This window comes from Schistocerca serialis, chromosome 7 (genome assembly GCF_023864345.2).
Source record: "Schistocerca serialis cubense isolate TAMUIC-IGC-003099 chromosome 7, iqSchSeri2.2, whole genome shotgun sequence".
Classification (NCBI taxonomy): domain Eukaryota; kingdom Metazoa; phylum Arthropoda; class Insecta; order Orthoptera; family Acrididae; genus Schistocerca; species Schistocerca serialis.
The window spans coordinates 584,884,384-584,903,444 of record NC_064644.1 but is presented as its reverse complement, the minus strand read 5'-3'; the positions used below and the strand labels follow the sequence as shown (position 1 = coordinate 584,903,444).

At 44.3% G+C, this 19,061-nt stretch overlaps 1 protein-coding gene across 2 annotated transcripts in view; it reads left to right on the top strand.

Annotated features, from left to right (window-relative positions):
* The window catches only part of LOC126412159 (cyclin-dependent kinase 7), an 86,730-nt gene extending 67,957 nt beyond the window's left edge, over positions 1–18,773 (top strand). The window contains exons 7-9 of one of the 2 annotated variants that reach the window (XM_050081620.1): positions 3,479–3,651; positions 10,363–10,481; positions 18,458–18,773. In XM_050081620.1, the coding sequence (XP_049937577.1) occupies positions 3,479–3,651; positions 10,363–10,481; positions 18,458–18,486 (321 nt within the window). In that variant the 3' untranslated portion in view covers positions 18,487–18,773. Of the gene's footprint in view, positions 1–3,478; positions 3,652–10,362; positions 10,485–18,457 lie in introns of both variants that reach the window. The other variant, XM_050081618.1, reaches the window with a different exon arrangement.
* Positions 18,774–19,061: the final 288 nt, after the last annotated feature.

Here is a 19,061-nt window from a genome sequence, read left to right as displayed (position 1 = left end):
AGGAGGACAAGAACTAAGCCGCAAAGGAAATTAAGAAGAAATTTGGTGAATGAATTAAAGTCCAGGGAATATAAATAAGAAAAAAATAAAGTTTGTCAACAGCATTGTAATTCTTTCAGAGAGGGAAAAGGATTTGGCACATCACTTTAAGGGGATAGACAGTGTCTTGAAAAGAAGTTAAAAGTTAAACATAAAAAAAGTAAAATAAGGGTAATGCAGTGTAGCAAAATTGGGGCAGCTGATGCTGACGGAATTATATTAGGAAATGAGATGGTAAAAGCAATAGGCAAATTTTACAGAGGGTGGGAGCTTAGCTTTATGTGGAGATATAGACAGGATGAGAATAGAAGCTTTTGAAATACGGTGCTACAGAAGAATGTTGAAGATTGGGTGAGAAGATGAAAGTACTAATGAAGAGTACTGAATTGAAATGCAAAGAATAGAGTTAGAAGGGATAGATTTAGAGAACACATACGGAGACATCAAAGAATAGTAATTCGATGTGGGTTTTCCAGTTCAGGTTGTGATCTGGCTGTTTTGCCCAGGATTGGACACTATTTGCATATCTTTATTTGAATGGATTGTAGTAATAGATAATATAATTCTGTGAGATGAATTGCATATGCTAAATTTTGTGATAATTAATGACGATGTTGAAGTTTTGAAACATGTAATTAGCTGTTGTTTTAATAAGAGGACAGGTAGTGTTTTTTATTTCTATACTTGGTTCATCCACAAAATGCCAAGTTGTTATCTTTTGACAATGCAAGAAGATTGTTAATGAATGTTAAAGACAACAAAGCACTTGATAAAGCCTGTGATTGCTTCACATTGCTACGTGATTGATGTAAAACTGATGCACCTTTCTACTGTGCAGAGGAGATTCATCTACACTTACAAAGGAATGGCTTGTAGAACAAATTGTGTCATGGTAGTTTCCTTGGGATTTGATGGAACTTGTGAAACATTTGTTGTTCAGACATGGACTTGACATGGTATGTATCAGATGATACAAATAGTGACGGTTCCCTTGAAGAAGAGTCCAGAATCCAAGTCATGCCATGTAGCAATAAACATAGGCATTTAAGTACTAAAAGCAACCAAATCCTCATATTGTGCAGAGGCATGAATTACCAAGAATGAGAACAATCGAAATCCAAGTAACATTCAAAGATTGGTACCAAGAGTTACCTACACATATATCAATACTCTGCAAGCCACCTGACGGAGTGTGGTGGAGGGTACTTCTGATAGCACTAACTGATCCCCCCCCCCCTTCCCTGTTCCAGCGCAAGTTGCACTTGGGAAGAATGATTGTTGGTAAGCCTCTGTATTCACTCTAATTTCTCGAATTTTCTCTTCATGGTCATTTTACGAGATGTATGTGGGAGGAAGTAATCCATTGTCCGACTCTTCCTGGAAAGTGCTGTCTTGAAATTTCAATAGTAAACCTCTCTGTGAGGCACTATGCATCTGTTGTAGCGTCTGCTTATGGAGTTTGTTGAGCATCTCTGTAACACTCTTGCGCCGACCAAACGACCCCACGCTGAAATGCGCCACTCTTTAATTGATCTTCTCTATCTCTTCTATCAGTTTACCTGGTAAGGGTCCGAAATTGGTGACCAATACTCAAGAATTGGTCAGACAAGTGCTTTATAGGCCACTTCCTTCATGCTGAATTCCTATGAATCTGTCTACCATCTGCTTTCCCTACTATTTTTTTATGTGGTCATTCGAGTTAAGTTTTCTCTGGATAGTTACTCCTGCATATTTGATTTACAGTGGATATTGTTCCCAGCAGTTTGTCATCAATAGTGTGGTTGTAAAGTAGTGGTTTTCTTTACATATGAAGGCACTATATGTTACGTTTATGTATGTTCAGGATCAACTGCCAGAGCCTGCAACATTCATCAGTCCTCGGTAGGTTATTCTACAAATCAGTACTGTCTTCTGGCATTCCTGCATTCTTATAGATAACATCATCATGTGTGAACAGTCATAAAGAGCTTCCAATAGTTTCTACTATATTATTTATACATTGTAAATAGCAATGGTCCTATCATACTTCCATGTTATACTCAGGAAATTACCTTTACATTGGCGAATCTTGTTCGTTTGAGAGCAATATGGTGAGTACTATTTGCAAGGAAGTATTGAGTCCAATCACAAATCTTGTCCAATACTTGATAAGCTCGTATTTTTTTCACTAAACTGCAGTGTGAGATGGTACCAAATGCTTTCTTGAAGTCAAGGAACACAACATCAACCTGAACACCATTGTCTACAGCGCTATGGATCTCGTGGAGGAACAGAGCAAGCTGAGTTTCGTAAGGTCTCTGTTTGAGGAACCCATGTTGATTTTAATAGAGGAGATTTTAGTTCTCCCAAGATATCTTAATTCTTGAGCACAAAACATGTTCCTTAATTCTGCAACAGATTGAGGTCAGTGGTATAGGCCTTCAATTATGTGCATCTGTCCTATGACCTTGCTTGAAAACAAGAATGACCTGCACATTTTCCCTGTCACTAGGTACTCTTCAGTGCTCCAATGAACTATGATAACTGCTGCTAGAAGGGGAGCAAGTTCTTTTGCATAATCATTTTATGATGTTACAGGTATCTCATCTGGTACTGATGCCTTTCCACTACTAAGTGATTGTAGATGCTTTTCTGTTCTGTGATAGGCTGTCTCAGTATCTGCCATTTTGATGTTCGTACGATGATTGAAAGGAGGGACTGTATTACGATGTTCCATGGTGGAATGACTTCAAAGACCAAATTCAGAATATTGCCCTTCTCTCTGTTGTCTTCCATGTCAGTGCCTGTACGGTCACTGAGTGATTGAATAGGTGATTTCAAACCACTTATTGATGTAACATAAGACCAAAATCTCTTAGGATTTTAGGGGGTTCAGCTGACAAAATTTTACTTTCAAAGTCATTGAAAACTTGGCTGATTGCTCTCCTTACGCTAATTTTTTCTTCGTGCAGCAGTTGTGTCAGATAGGTTTTGACACAACATGTTGGAACAGGCTGCAGTGAAAGTTATAAAATTTCATTGTAGTGGTATTATATTGCCTATAGTATACTATGAGTGAACTGTTAATTTTCATTGTTAATATGTTTTTGGAATATTAGCTGTATGTCAGTTTGAGGGAGGTATATTGGTATTTCTGCAGAAGTTGCAAAAGATTTGGAGGCAGTATCAGTGCACACTAGATATCTTTGACTGAAAATACTCTTCTATTTGCTGTACTAGGCATAGGGCTTTTGTGGCATTAGCGTGATTTCTGCAGTGCTGCAATGTAAAGTTGATGTTTTTAAGTATTATCGTGCTTTAATATGATCGGACAATAGCAGTACCACTCAGCTGTGATATCTGTATATCAGCTCTTCTGTCAATAGTGTGTGATGAATCCGTAGAAAAGTGTTTTAAACTGTAAAAGTAAACTGTGCTGTCAATAAATTTATGTTTACAGGGTGTAACTGCCTTGCCAGACTACATACAGTTCAAAACATTTCCTGGAACACCTTTGAGAGACATCTTTACAGCAGCAGGTGACGACTTGTTAGACCTGCTGCAGAGCTTACTCAGCCTTGATCCATGTAAACGCTGTACATCATCAGAAGCCTTGCAGATGCCATATTTCCGGTAAGTGGATGCATCTTTAATTATCCAAATTGATGAGAATTGCTTGGTTAGCTACATCTGTTACAAGGGCCACACAGTAACATTTGAAAATGGTGAATTGTCAGGGATAATAAAGTATAATTTCAACAAGTAGTCTCTGGTTTCGGCTGTCAGCAGCCATCTTCTTATCTACAAGATGGATAATATTGAAAATAAGTTTAAAATTCAAAAGTGAAACTAAGTGGATCAAAATGTCAAAATTAAAACATGTAAAATACAGTCATGTCATACCGTAAGAGGAAGCAGAAGTTTCTATCCATAGGACTTGTGCTGTGAGAGTTCCGTACATAATAATTTTTTGTTGCTTAATGGCTTGGCACAAGCTTTTCTATTGGAAGGTACTCTGACCACTTGCGTTTCCCTAACCTACCCCAGTTATCGAATTGGGGAAAGGGAACCCACAGTTTAATGTGGAATTATAATCCATGTGTTGTTCCTGATGATTCCTCACATCATGAAGGCTAGATTAAAACTAAAAGTGAAAAGTCCACGGTCTGACCAAGATTCGATCTCATGACCTCTTGGTTTCCAGGCGTGTGCTTTACCACCAAATCACCGTGCGTGTCATGTACACTATATGATCAAAAGTATCTGGACGCCTGGCTGAAAATGACTTAAAAGTTCGTGGCGCCCTAGATCAGTAATGCTGGAATTCAGTATGGTGTTGGCCCACCCTTAGCCTTGATGATAGCTTCCACTCTCGCAGGCATATGTTCAATCAGGTGCTGGAAGGTTTCTTGTGGAATTGCAGTCCATTCTTCACGGAGTGCTGCACTGAGGACAGGTATCGATGTTGGTCTGTGAGGCCTGGCACGAAGTCGGCATTCCAAAACATCCCAAAGGTGTTCTATAAGAGTCAGTTCAGGACTCAGTGCAGGCCAATCCATGTTATTGTCGTTACCACTCTGCCACAGGCCGAGCATTATGAAAAGGTGCTTGGTTGTGTTGAAAGACGCGACCACCATCTCCAAATTGCTCTTTAACAGTGGGGAGTAAGAAGGTGCTTAAAACATCAATGAGGGCCTGTGCTGTGATAGTGCCACGCAAAGCAACGAGGGGTGCAAACCCCCTCCATGAAAAACATGACCACACCATAACAACACTGCCTCAGAATTTTACTGTTGGCACTACGCATGCTGGCAGATGACGTTCACTGAGCATTCACTATACCTACATCCTGCCATCAGATCGCCTCATTGTGTACCGTGATTCGTCAGTCCACACAATGTTTTTCCACTGTTCAGTCGTCCATTGTTTACACTCCTTACACCAAGCGAGGCATCATTTGGCATTTACTGGTGTGATGTGCAGCTTATGAGTAGCCGCTCGACCATGAAATCCAAGTTTTCTCACCTCCTGCCTAACTGTCATAGTACTTGCAGTGGACCCTGATGCAGTTTGCAATTCCTGTGTGATGGTCTGGATAAATGTCTGCCTATTACACCCTCTTCAACTGTCGGGGGGTCTCTGTCAGTCAACAGACGAGGTTGGCCTGTACGCTTTTGTGCTGTACGTGTCCCTTCACGTTTCCACTTCACTGTCACGTCGGAAACAGTGGACCTAGGGATGTTCAGGAGTGTGGAAATCTCGCGTACAGACGTATGACTCAAGTGGCACCCAATCAACTGACAACGTTCAAAGTCCGTGAGTTCCATAGAGTGCCCCATTCTGTTCTCTCACGATGTCTAATGACTACTGAGGTCACTGATTTGGAGTACCTGGCAGTAGGTGGCAGCACAATGCATCTAATATGAAAAACGTATGTTTTGGGGGTGTCCGGATACTTTTGATCACATTGTGTATGTACATACTTCATATACAGGATTTGATGAGTGAGGGTGCAAGTATAAAAATATGTGACATATATCCTTTGATTACATTGACTTTTGAAGCTTAAATTGTTTACACTGCCGTGGGACTGTAGACTGTTGTATTTGACAAAAATTTCAACGGGACACCTCTATCCATTCCGTAGAAAAAGGGGCGTTAACAGTCAGACAGACAACAAAGTGATTATATAGTACTTCTGTTTTTACAGATTCAAGTATGGAACCCTAAAAACTGCAGTTGGTTTGGGTAAGTGTAAGGAGCATCATGCATATAAAGGCCAGTCTCCTGGTTTAGCATGTAACTAACTATTCATTTCTGCTATTCCACATACATTCAAATGTTTAAACCAATTTAAAAGTGCATATGTAAGTATTTTTAGTCAGGATAACCAATAAAGTTGCATTACAAAGTCTGTAATTTGTTAACATTATGCTCACCACATTGAGGAGGCATTGAGCAACAGAAGACAGGCACATTTTAAAGCACATAGAAGTAGACCAAGATATGGGACAAAGCACTTCTTCACATTTAGAAAAACACAGAGTTGTCTGTGGGTACTGAGACCTGACTGAGGTCATGAGTGGTGAGGGGTATGAAAACTGGATGAGATGGGGACGATGCAGTATTGCCACCTTTGGGAGTTTGCAGAAGATGGCAGGGACAGGATGGTGAGCTGCTTGGTGCAGCACTAGGGGGCTGTTGTGTGAAACAGGAGGAGGGGAGAGGCAGAAAAGGGGAAAGGAGAACTATTTGGTTGGAGAGAGGGAGGGAGACAGAAGGCATGTGTGTGTTAGGCTGGAGTGGGAGCGGGAAAGGGCTTAAGCAGGTGGAGGAGAGGGACTAGCAATGGTTGAGGCTAGGGGGTTACATCAATGAAGGATATGTTGCAGGGAGAGTTCCCAACAGTCCATTTCAGGAAAGCTAGTGTTGGTGGAAAGAACCCAGACGTCATGGCCTGTGAAGCAGTTGATTGGTTGAGCACCACCTTGTTTTGTGGCATGCTTGGCTACTGGATAGTGGCTGTCTTCCAGTAATTCATTTACCTTTGTCAAACAACACAAATTTAAAACAGCACCCTTAGATGCCACAGAATCTTAATCTTTATTTCATTTCTTTGAAACTGGAGTGCACTTTCCTCCTCATTGCTATTATACATTCAGTTTTTTTGACACACCTTTGCCCACCCTCAATAAAGCTACTCTGTGTTGCAGCCACTATACTTTTCAGTTTCGGGAAACATTGCTTGATTGTTGAATACTTGCGCTGTAACGGCATGCAAATGGTTGCTGCTGCTGCTGCTGCTACTACTACTACTACTACTACTACTACTACTACTGTCGTTGTCATCGTCGTCATCTTCAGTCTAACTACTGGGTTGCTGCAGCTCTCATGTTTGTCTGTCTTGTGCAAGCCTCTGTATTTCTGAATTACTAATCTACATTCATTTCAACATACTTACTGTATTCATCTCTTGGCCTCCTGGTGCAATTTTTACCACCCACAGTCTCTTCCATTACCAAACTAACAATTCATTGATGCTGTAAGATGTCTTGTACCGTCCCCCATCTCTTCTTTTAGCCAAGTTGTGCCATAAATTTCTTCTGTCACCTGATTTGATTCAGCACTTTCTCATGAGTTACTCAACCTACTCGTATAATTTTCAGTATTCTTCTGTAGCACCACATTTCAAAAGCTTCTGCTTTCTTCTTGTCCGAATTGCTTAGTGTCCATGTTTCAGTTGTGTACAAGGCTACACTGCAAACAAATTCCTTTAAAAAGCCTTTCTAACATGTAAATTTATGTTAGATGTTAAAAAATTCCGCTTTTTCAAAACTGCTTCACTTGCTGTAACAGTCTGTGTTTTGTATCCCCTCTATTTCGGTCATCATCAGTTATTATTTTTTTGCCCAAATAGCCAAACTGATTTATTCCTTGTATTGTCTCATTTCCTAGGTCAATCCCCTCAGTATCATTTCATTTACCTCTTTTCAAAATGCTGTCAATTCCATACAACTGCTTTCCAAGTCCTTTCCACAGAATTGTGTCCTTGGCAAATGTCAAAGATTTAATTTTTTCTCCTTCAGCTTTTACTGTTTGATCATTGTTCAGATCAAATAACATTAGGGAGAGGCTACAACCCTCTAGCCACTCCCTTCTCAACCACAATTTACCTTTCATGTCCTTTGTCTCTTACAATGGCCGTCTGGTTTATGTAAAAGTCGTCTATAGCCTTTTGTTCTCTATATTTAGTCCCTGCTAACTTCATAATTTCACTAAAACTACGGATGCTATATTTCTCCATTCTTCTGTAAATAATTTATGTCAGTGTTTTCTGAGCATGGCTAATTAAACTGATGGTTCAATAATATCACACCTGCCAGCAACTCCGTGCTTTGAAATTGGAATTATTTCATAGAAGTTGAGGATCTTCCTCTGTCTCATGTATCTTGCATACAAGCTGGAATAGTTTTCTCGTGGCTGGCTCTCTTAAGAATCTCAGTAATGCTATGGAATGCTGTCTACTTCAGGGACCTTGTTTCAACTTAGATATTTCGTTGTTCTGTCAAATTCTTCTCTTCTCACTGTATCATATCTCCATCTGCTACATCTTCTCTTTTCATGACACTGCCTTCAAATTCCCTTGTATATGTTTCCCTTGTATATGTTGTGTCCAGGTGGATGAACATTCAAGAACATGTCAAAACTGTAGAAGGATTAAAATATAAATGTATTTATACAATATATTCAATACAAAGCACACTCAATTTTATATCCTGTAGTCCCTAGTCCCCTGCTCTCTCTCTCTCTCTCTCTCTCTCTCTCTCTCTCTCTCTCTCTCTCTCTTCCCCCCCCCCCCCCCCCCCATATGGGTACGGGATTTACAATATTCACCAGCAGTGGTAGTAGCACTAGCATTGTGCTAGGCTCATAAAGTTTCAACCGGACGTCAGCAAAGGCACCATTGTTACTGCAGTATGTCCCGTATACATATTCTTTCAACCTTACCTTCTTTGCTTAGTACTAGGATCCCATGTGAATTATTGATATTCATACAACTGCTTCTTTTTTCTCCAAAGGTCTCAAATTTTTCTGTTGGCCATGTCAGTCTTTCTCCCAGTTACGCATGCTTGTACAGTCTTGCATTTGTCTCCCAGCCGTTCCTGTTTAGCCATTTTGCATTTTCTATCAGTCTCATTTGTGAGACTATATTCCCTTTAACTTGCTTCATTTACTGGGTTTTTATATGTTCTCCTTTTGTTAATTAACCAATAAGTTATAGGTAGAGTCTACATGTGCCCCTGGAAATGGCTTACAGTTTTTAAATCTGGTTTTGAAGTCTCTGGCTTACAATTATATAATCAACCTGAAACTTTACGTGTCTACTGGTCTTTTCCAGTTATACAACCTTTTATCATGATTCTTAAACATAAGAGTTGGTGATGGTGATTAAATTATGCTCTGTGCAAAGGTCTGCTGGGTGGCTTCCTCTTTTATTCATTTCCCCAGCCCATGGTCTCCAAGTATTTTTCCTTCTCTTCCTTTTTCAACTACCAAATTCCAGTCCCCCATCACAATTAAATTTTCATCTACCTTAACTGTCAGAATAATTTCTTTTATCTTGTCATACATTCTTTCAATATCTCCTTATCATCTGCAGATCTAGTTGGCTCATATACACTTACTCCTGGGGTGAGTGTTAGCTTCATGCCTATCTTGGATATGGTATTGATTCACTATGCTGTTAATGGTAGCTTATCCACATTTTCATTTTCTTATTTATTATTAGACCTACTCGTACACCACCTTTATTTGATTTGATATTTATAGCCCTGTATTCACCTGGCCAAATGTTCTGTTCTTACTAACATTCCTATGTAATCAAGGGGTCTCACATTCCACATTCCAACCCTAGAATGCCAGTTTTGTTTTTCCTGAAGTTATCTCCCTATCAGGAAGAGTCCCTGCCCATAGATTCAAATGATGGACTCTTTTTATCTCTGGAATATTTTACCCAAGAGGATGCTATCTTCATTTAACCATGCAGTAGAACCAAATGACCTTGGGAAAAATAACGGCTTACAGGTACCTGTAATTGTGGCTGTATTACGGTATGGCTGTCTGTACTGCTGAGGCACGCAAACCACTCCACATTGACAAGATCCTTGGTTCATCTAAAATATTAATATTGGATATCTTCCTGCTAACAATGCAGTCATGTGCAGTCTGTGGACCTCCATGTAATTCATACTGTGAGGCAATGTAATAAAATGAATGAAAAGCAAAATTAATTTGTGTTTCGGATATTTACTCCTTTAAATAAACTTCATTGTTAGGTATTAACTGTGTCTGTATTAAGTCATTTCTTTCTACCTCTTACATCTTTGAGAGAAAATCCTCAAATTTGTTAGTTTTGAATCTTTCACTTACTTCAATTTTTTTCATTTCCTCGGTTAATGTGATCTTACTGTTTGAGCAAGCATAAGGCGTCTACAGTGCCATATCTCATCCGAGTTGGGACAGTAACAAACTCCACTGCAGAGAAGGTGTATCAGAAAATATGAGATCACATTACTCCATTACTGTCCTTAATCTGAAAGTTGATCATTGATCTAATTTTGGTTAATAAATCCTTGGTGTACTTCATTATTGATAACATGTCTTGCAGCAGGAGCAATTGCGTATAGTTGGTTACATATTGTATTGGTTCACAGTTTCATGACAGTGCATTGTTGTTCTTATTTATAACTATTTTTTCTCAATGTCTCCACCTGATTCATTTAATATTTGATGGGGTTTCTCATCCTTGTTTGATGTTCATTGTTTCTCCATTTTCTTTAACAGGAACAAACCATACCCTTCACCAGGTGACCAGCTGCCTCTGCCAGCGTCCGTCAGAGGCAATGACACCAATGATTCAAGCAAACAAAATCTGAAAAGAAAATTGACTGATGGAATGCAAGGTGGTGTGTACCCTGGATATTTATTTTCTTTATTTTTGTGATATTAGATGCATTGTGGAGGACTGATTGTTGTTCCAGTACCTTTGCAAATATGTTGCGTATCATCGTCATGTATCCTGTTGTCCCTCTATGCAATATTTATTTTATTTAGAATAGCATTACCAGTATCTAAATGTTGTGGAAGCATTTATTCTCTTGCCAAAGAGTAAAACTATCATAAATGTGATTCGAACCCAAGGGCATATAATGTAAAACAATGGAAAATCCGCACAGAATGTAACAATATTATGAAAAGGATAGTTGTTACCATATAGCGGAGATGCTGAGTTACAGGGATGAGATGGAGAGAGGGCAGGGTAGCTGTTGATACTGGGAGGTGCAACGGGGCGGCAGGTGGAGGTGAGCAATGGAAAAGGAGAAAAGTAAAAAGACTGTGGGTGCAGTTGGTGGAAGAGAGGGCTGTATAGTGCTGGAATGGGAACAGGGGAGGGCCTAGATGGTAAGGACAGTGACTAATAAAGGTTGAGGCCAGGAGTGTTAAGAGAATGTAGGATATATTTCTGGGAGAGTTCCTACCTGGGCAGTTCAGAAAATCTGGTGTCGGTGAGAAGGATTCAGGTGGCACAAGCTGTGAAGCAGTCATTGAAATGAAGAACATTGTGTTTGGTGGTCCAACTGTTTCTTGGCACCAGTTTCTCTGTGACCATTCATGCAGACGGGCAGCTAGATGGTTGTCATGCCCACAGAGAATGCAGCATATCTTGTAGATAACATGTGAAACCAGTAATGTGATCTACAAGCTAAGCTGCAACCACTGTGCTGCATTCTACGTGGGCAAGACAACCAGCAGGCTGTCTGTTTACATGAATGGCCACCAACAAACTGGTGACGAGAAAAAGCTGGACTGCCCGATTGCTGAGAACGCCGCCCAACATGAAGTTCTTCATTTTAGTGACTGTTTCACAGCATGTGCCATCTGGATCCTTCCCAGCAACACCAGCTTTTCTGAACTGCCCAGATGGGAACTCTCCCTGCAATATATCCTACATTCCCGTAACCCTCGTGGTCTCAACCCTTGTGGTCTCAACCTTCATTAGTCATTGTCCTTACCTATCTAGTCCTTTCCTGTTCCCATTCCAGCCCCCCTGCGGGTTCGGGGGTAAGAATAGGCCCACGGTATTCCTGCCTGTCGTAAGAGGCGACTAAAAGGAGTCTCAAACGCTTTGGCCTTAATGTGATGGTCCCCATTCGGGTTTGACCTCCATTTTTCCAAATTCCACAGAAGTACGAGCCTTTTGGGGAAGGACACCTTACGTGGTGCACCATCAGTCCTCTGTGCCCTACGACCTTGGCACTCTTGATCGTCTTGGCGTCGTACCTGCACCCTCCATCCCTCATTTTGGGCATAGATACCTGATGTATTGTGTAAGTACCGCCCTTAGTGCGTCACCACCAGCACCCACGATCACTATGGACTACCTATGGCACCCAAAATCCAGCACGGTAGCCAGCCCGTTGTGGTGGGGTCGTCATGTACCCTCTAGGTTGTAGCCCCCTGACAACACAGGGATCGTACTGCCGATGCCTGAGCTGACACCTCCCCACGTAAGCCAAGGAGTAGATGCTCGTCTCTCTGGGGCATCGGGACTCCCGGCAACGGCCATCCTGCCAGGTGGCCTTTGCTGTGGCTGGGTGGCGCCCGTGGGGAGAGCCCCTGGTCGGAGTGGGTGGCATCGGGGCGGATGCCCCGCAATGAAGCGGGTGAAATCTCAATCTGGTGGTCGTCCGACCACCAATGTCTCTAAGCGTGGTAAGGTGGAATTTAACGCTGTGACGTATAACCCGAAGTCGTTCCCTTCCCTAGCCACACCATGGGAGGAACGTAGGGCTGCAGACAGACAGGAGCCGTATTCGCCACGATACCTTGTATGCAGCAGAACTGATGGGGATTCGTTTTTGGGGACTAAGCCTCTTTTCTTCGTGCACAATCTCGAAGATAAGTTTGGGGAAGTGGCGTCTCTTTCCAAAATGAGGAGCGGGGCCATTTTGATACAAGCAGCTTCATCTGCGCAGTGCCAGGCATTACTCGCCTGTGAGAAGCTCGGTGACATCCCCGTTACTGTCACTCCCCATAAGTCCTTAAATTTGGTCCAGGGGATTATTTTTCATAAAGATCTTCTGCTACAGTCTGATGATGAGCTCCGTGAGAACCTGGCACGACGAGGTGTACACTTTGTCCGTCGTGTCTTTAGGGGGCCGAAGGATAATAGGGTCGCTACCGGTGCTTTCATCCTGGCCTTTGAGGGCGACTGCTTTCCTGAGAAAGTCAAGGTCATGATATACCGGTGCGATGTCAACCCCTATGTCCCGCCCCCTATGCGATGCTTCCAGTGCTGGAAATTCGGACACATGTCCTCCAGGTGCACTTCCAGCCCCACGTGTCGTGATTGTGGACGACCTCCACATCCTAATGCTCCATGTGCTCCGCCTCCCACCTGCGTTAACTGTGGGGAGCATCATTCTCCCTGCTCACCAGACTGTGCAGTCTATCAACGAGAGCGGAAGATACAAGAAATTAAGACCTTGGACCGTTTAAGTTACCAAGAGGCAAAGAAGAAATTAGAACGACTCAACCCCACACCTATGTTGAGGAGTTATGCTACTGTCACACTTCCGCCACCAGCTCCTGCACAGACTCCCTTCTCTGTTGGCCCACAGAGAAATCAGGTAACGTCTGCCCCACCGCTGGGACAGGCCGCTCTCTCTTCCACTGCTCCCAAAACACCGAGTTTGGGAGCAGTGCGCCCCAAGCAACCGGGGACGTTGGTCCCCACCTCTCAGCCGGAGCGGCGACAGCCCTCTCCGGCTCCTCAGCCGGGGAAGCGACAGCTCCCTCCGGCTGATCAGCCGGGGACGCAACAGCCTCCTCCGGCCTCACTTGTTCGGAAGGGATCCCTTGGGGGCGTCCCTTCCAAGGACTTCCCCAGTGTCTCACAAGACACTAGCCAGTGGCTGAAGAAGCCTCCAGCTGCTGGTCGGAGGGCTTCACGCTCTTCCTCTGTTCCTGATAATGCGTCAGGAAAGCCCTCCCAGCATGACAACCCTCCTCCCAAAGACAAGAGAGAGAAAAGGAAGCTCTCCAAGAAGCATAAGGACCCAGTGGTTCCTGCACCAACGCTCCCTGTCAGCTCAGCCTCTGAGGACGAGGTCGAGCTCTTTGCGTCCCCTGATGACCTGGATCCCGCCGTCTCCTCAGAAACGATGGCCGTAGTGACGTCCGTCGCTCAGTCGGTGGCAGCATGTGACCCTGCCAAGTAATTTGCCTTTTCAGTGCCTGAATGCCCCTACCGGACACGCTTTGTACAATCCTCCAGTGGAATTGTGGCGGTTATTTTAGCCATCTCCCTGAGCTACGACAGCTTCTAAGCCTGACACCTGCTTTCTGCATTGCCCTCCAAGAAACCTGGTTCCCGGCAATGCGGACCCCTGTCCTTCGTGGATACAGGGGCTATTACTGCAACCGTAGCACTTACAATTGTGTGTCAGGTGGAGCCTGCGTGTATGTCCTTACCTCTGTATATAGTGCTCCTGTGCCCCTTCAAACATCATTGGAAGCTGTGGCTGTCCGTGTAAGGACTACCCAGGACATAACCATCTGCAGTGTCTATCTCCCTCCAGGTGGTACAGTCTCCCTGACCGAATTGGCTGCGCTTGTCGCCCAACTCCCCACGCCTTTTCTTCTCCTGGGGGATTTTAACGCCCACAATCCCCTGTGGGGTGGAACGAAGGTTACTGGCCGAGGCAGGGAGGTCGAGAATCTCATCTCCCAACTCGACCTCTGCCTCTTAAACACTGGCGCCGCCACACATTTCAGTGTGGCGCATGGCACGTTCTCGGCCATAGATCTGTCGTTGTGCAGCCCAGGGCTTGTACCATCGGTCCACTGGAGGGTCCACGAGGACTTGTGTGGTAGTGACCATTTTCCGATCTTCCTTTCACTACCACAGCGTCGCTCCTTTGCGCGCTCGCCTAGATGGGCATTTAGCAAGGCAAACTGGGACACGTTCTGCTCTGCTGCCACTGTTGACTCTCTCCCCCATGGTACCATCGATGTGGCGGTTGAGACACTGACTGCAGCGATTGTTTCCGCTGCGGAACGTACCATTCCTCGTTCGTTCGGGTGCCCCTGGCGAAAGTCGGTGCCTTGGTGGTCTCCAGAGGTCACTGCCGCCATTAAAGAACGTCGGCGGGCTCTTCAGCGACATAAGCGGCACCCGTCTTTGGAGAACCTCATTTTATTCAAACGTCTCCGTGCTCAGGTACGGAGGCTTATCAAACGGCGGAAACAGGAGTGTTGGGAGAGGTACGTTTCCAACATTGGTTCCCGTACTTCCCCCTCCCAAGTGTGGCTGAAGATTCGGCGCATCTTTGGATTGCAGTACTCTACAGGTGTCCCAGGGCTTACCATCAACGGGGCAGTATCCACCGATGCCGATGCAATCGCCGAGCATTTCGCTCAGCACTATGTTCGGGCCTCTGCGTCGGGGAATTACCCGCCTGCGTTTCGCGCGCTCAAACGCCGGGAGGAAGGCAAACGGCTTTCTTTCGCTTCTCGCCACCCTGAGGCGTATAACACCCCATTTAGTTTGTGGGAACTCCAGAGCGCCCTGGCACAGTGCCCCGATACAGCCTCTGGGCCAGATGGCGTCCACAATCAGATGCTCAAACACCTGTCCCCGGACTGTCAGCGATGTGTTCTTGCCATCTTCAACCGTCTATGGGGTGATGGTGTCTTTCCGTCGCAGTGGCGAGAAAGTACCATCATTCTGGTGCTGAAGCCTGGTAAGGACCCGCTTACTGTGGATAGTTATCGGCCCATCAGCTTAACCAATACTCTGTGCAAGCTGCTGGAACGCATGGTGAGTCGACAGCTGTGTTGGCTGCTCGAGTCTCGGGGTCTTCTGGCTCCATGCCAGAGCGGCTTCCGTCAGGGCCGTTCCACCGCCGATACTTTGGTCCTCCTTGAGTCTGCAATCCGCACTGCTTTTTCCAGGCGCCAACACCTCGTCTCCGTCTTTTTCGACCTCTCCAGAGCATATGACACAACGTGGCGGCACCATATTCTCGCCACGTTGCACGGGTGGGGTCTCCGGGGCTCTCTCCCCATTTTTATTCAGAATTTTTTATCTGTTCGGACATTCCGCGTTTTAATTGGCACATCCCATAGTTCACTTCATATCCAGGAGAACGGCGTTCCACAGGGCTCTGTATTGAGCGTGCCCCTTTTCCTTGTGGCCATTAATGGCCTTGCAGCAGCAGTAGGGTCGTCTGTCTCACCCACGTTATATGCTGACGATTTCTGCATCTTTTTCAGCTCCTCCACCATTGGTGTTGCAGAACGTCGGTTGCAGGGAGCCATACGCAAGGCGCAGGCGTGTGCCCTAGCCCATGGGTTTCAGTTTTCTCCTGCGAAGACTTGTGTTATGCACTTTTGTCGGCGTCGCACTGTCCATCCCCACCCTGAGCTTTATCTTCAGGATGCTAAGCTCAGGGTTGTTGACACTTACCGTTTTCTGGGATTGCTGTTCGATGCCCGGCTTACTTGGCTTCCACCTATTCGTGAGCTCAAGCGTCAGTGCTGGCAGCATCTGAATGCCCTCCGCTGCCTCAGCAACACAACTTGGGGTGCAGACCGTAACACGCTGCTGCAGCTCTACAAAGCCCTTGTGCTGTCCCGACTGGATTATGGGAGTGTGGCGTATGGCTCTGCGTCGCCCTCAGCGTTGCAACTGCTGGACCCCGTTCACCACTGTGGGGTTCCACAGGCGACAGGAGCATTCCGCACCAGTCCTGTTCATAGCCTCCTTGCTGAGGCTGGGGTTCCTCCACTTCGTATTCGGCGTCAACAACTGTTAGCCAACTATGCTGCTCACGTCCGTTGTTCGCCCCGTCACCCTAACTATCGTCTCCTTTTCGAAAATGCGGCAGTCCATATCCCACACCAGCGGCCACGATCAGGCCATACACTTGGGATCCACGTTTGGTCGCTCCTTAATGAACTCAAGTGTTTGCCTCTTCCATCTGCTTTCCAGGTCCGCCCACATACACCACCTTGGTGTATTCGTCGGCCGCAGCTTCGGCTGGAACTTTCCCGATGGCCAAAAGATTCAGTTCCTCCTGCAGTCTTGCGCCGCCAATTCCTTGCTCTCCTAGGCGAGTACCATGCCTCAGAGGTTATCTATACCGATGGCTCGATGGTTGATGGCCGTGTGGGGTACGCTTATGCTCATGCGGACTATGTCGACCAGCGCTCCTTGCCGGACGGCTGCAGTGTTTACACCACAGAACTGACAGCCATTTTCGTGCCCTTGAGCATATTCGTACCAGCACTGGAAAGTCCTTCGTCATTTGCAGTGACTCGCTCAGTAGTCTACAGGCTCTTGACCAGTGCTACCCACGCCATCCCATTGTTGTTGCCATCCAGGGGTCCATCCACGCTCTTGAACAGCGTGGTCGTTCGGTGGTGTTCATATGGACCCCAGGACATGTTGGGATCGCAGGAAACGAACTCGTCGACAAGTTAGCCAAAGAGGCTACCCGCAAACTGCCGTTGGAGATCGGCCTCCCGGAAACTGATCTCAGAGCCGTTTTGCACCGTCGGGTCTTTGGGTTGTGGGGAGACGAATGGCGCACTCTGTCTGCACCCAACAAGCTGCGGCAGGTAAAGGAGACAACGACTGTGTGGGGTTCCTCCATGCAGGCCTCTCGGAGGGATTCTGTGGTTCTCTGTAGGCTCCGCATTGGTCACTCTTGGCTGACGCATGGTCATCTGCTGCATCGAGAGGACCCCCCTCATTGTCGCTGTGGTGCGATTATGACGGAGGCCCATATATTGTTGGACTGTCCTCTTTTAACCGCCCTCAGGCGAACTTTTAATCTCCAGGGTGCTTTATCATCTCTTTTAGGTGACAATGTCTCTATGGCAGATCGGGTTTTAAGTTTTATTCACGCAAGCGGCTTTTATAGGTCCATTTAAAATTATTATTATTATTATTATTATTTTTTTTTTTTAACATCACCATCTTTTGAGCTCTCTCTTTTAATTAGTTTTGTGTTGTGATTCGACTCCGCTCTACACTTTAAGGCTGGAGGTTTTAACGTGTTGCAGAGTGGCTGGCTCATCCTATTATTTTCGTGATCAGCCAGCCACAGTCCTCTGCTGTGCAGTTTTAATTCCTTCTGCCTTTGTTCTCTATGTTGTTTTTGTTGCTGTGCTCTGTTTTCCATGTTGTCTTACAATGGACCATGGGGCTTTTCTTCCCCTGGAGTTTTTCTTTTAGTGCTTCGCTTGACTGGTGGATAGTTCCCCTGTGCTCTGTGTTTTTATGAAACAAGGGACCGATGACCTTTGTAGTTTGGTCCCTTTAATCTTCAACCCAACCAACCAACCAACCCATTCCAGCACTGCACAGCCCTGTAGTCTACTATTTCACCTCCAGTCTTTTTACTTCTCTCACTCCTCTCCCCTCCCCTCTGCAACCGACTCACCCACCAAGACCATCACCACGAAGCCTATCAAGCTATACTTTTATTTTAGTGAAGTCTGAAATAACTGATATTGGACATTTTTGCTGTAGCTTTTTTAAGAATGCCATAAAAATCCAAAGCTGCTCAAGTAAAGCTGTTCAGAAAATAAAATTTTTTGCTTGAATTTATGATCACTTCAGTAGCTGGTATGAGTTCTCTTCAACATGTTCGCCATAGAGCACAGTTAAGCATGACTCTCAAAACAAACCATTTGTATTGATTTTCTGAAGATAAATAACACAGAATTAGTTACATTGCTGTTTTAATTATTGTGAAAAGTTGGATATTGAAAGCAACATGCATTCATTTCTGATATTGATAAATATTCTACTGTATCCTTTGTATACATTCCAAATATGTACTAATATATTTCTCACTTCTTTCTTTAGGCCCCCAAGCAAAGAAGCTGGTGTTTTGAAAATGAGAGGTACGTTCAAGTAGATTTGACACTCAAATTCAATTTCAAAATGGAGCATTCAGCTGCCATTCTGGAAAATGTATTTTATATGGGATACTACTTTGCATCAGAGTCTCTTATGTAAATACCAAATTGTGAATATTTTGTATAATTAGCAGGAAACCTGCATGAACAATCATGAATTTCTGTCCTGTTTTTATGGTCATGTAAATAAAAACAGAGTTTGTTGTATGTTGCAATATTTATTGTATATATATAAATGAGGTGTTATTTTGAGCACTTACAATTTTTAATGTACTGTAAGTTATTGACCAAAATATCAGAAGAAATAACTAACTCTTTTAAAGGTGGCTGCTTCATTTCATGTTAACCCATTACCTCCCAGTGATCTATTTTTAGACTCCATCGTTTTAGTTACCGGTACTAATAATGTGATAACTTACATTGAATTCCAATTATTATATTATAAACCTACACTACTAAAAGTAATTGTTGTAATTTTTCTATTTATATAATCTATATTTATCAGTTGCTTACAGTATCTATTGACTCTGATTGTGCAGGAAAAGGTTCAT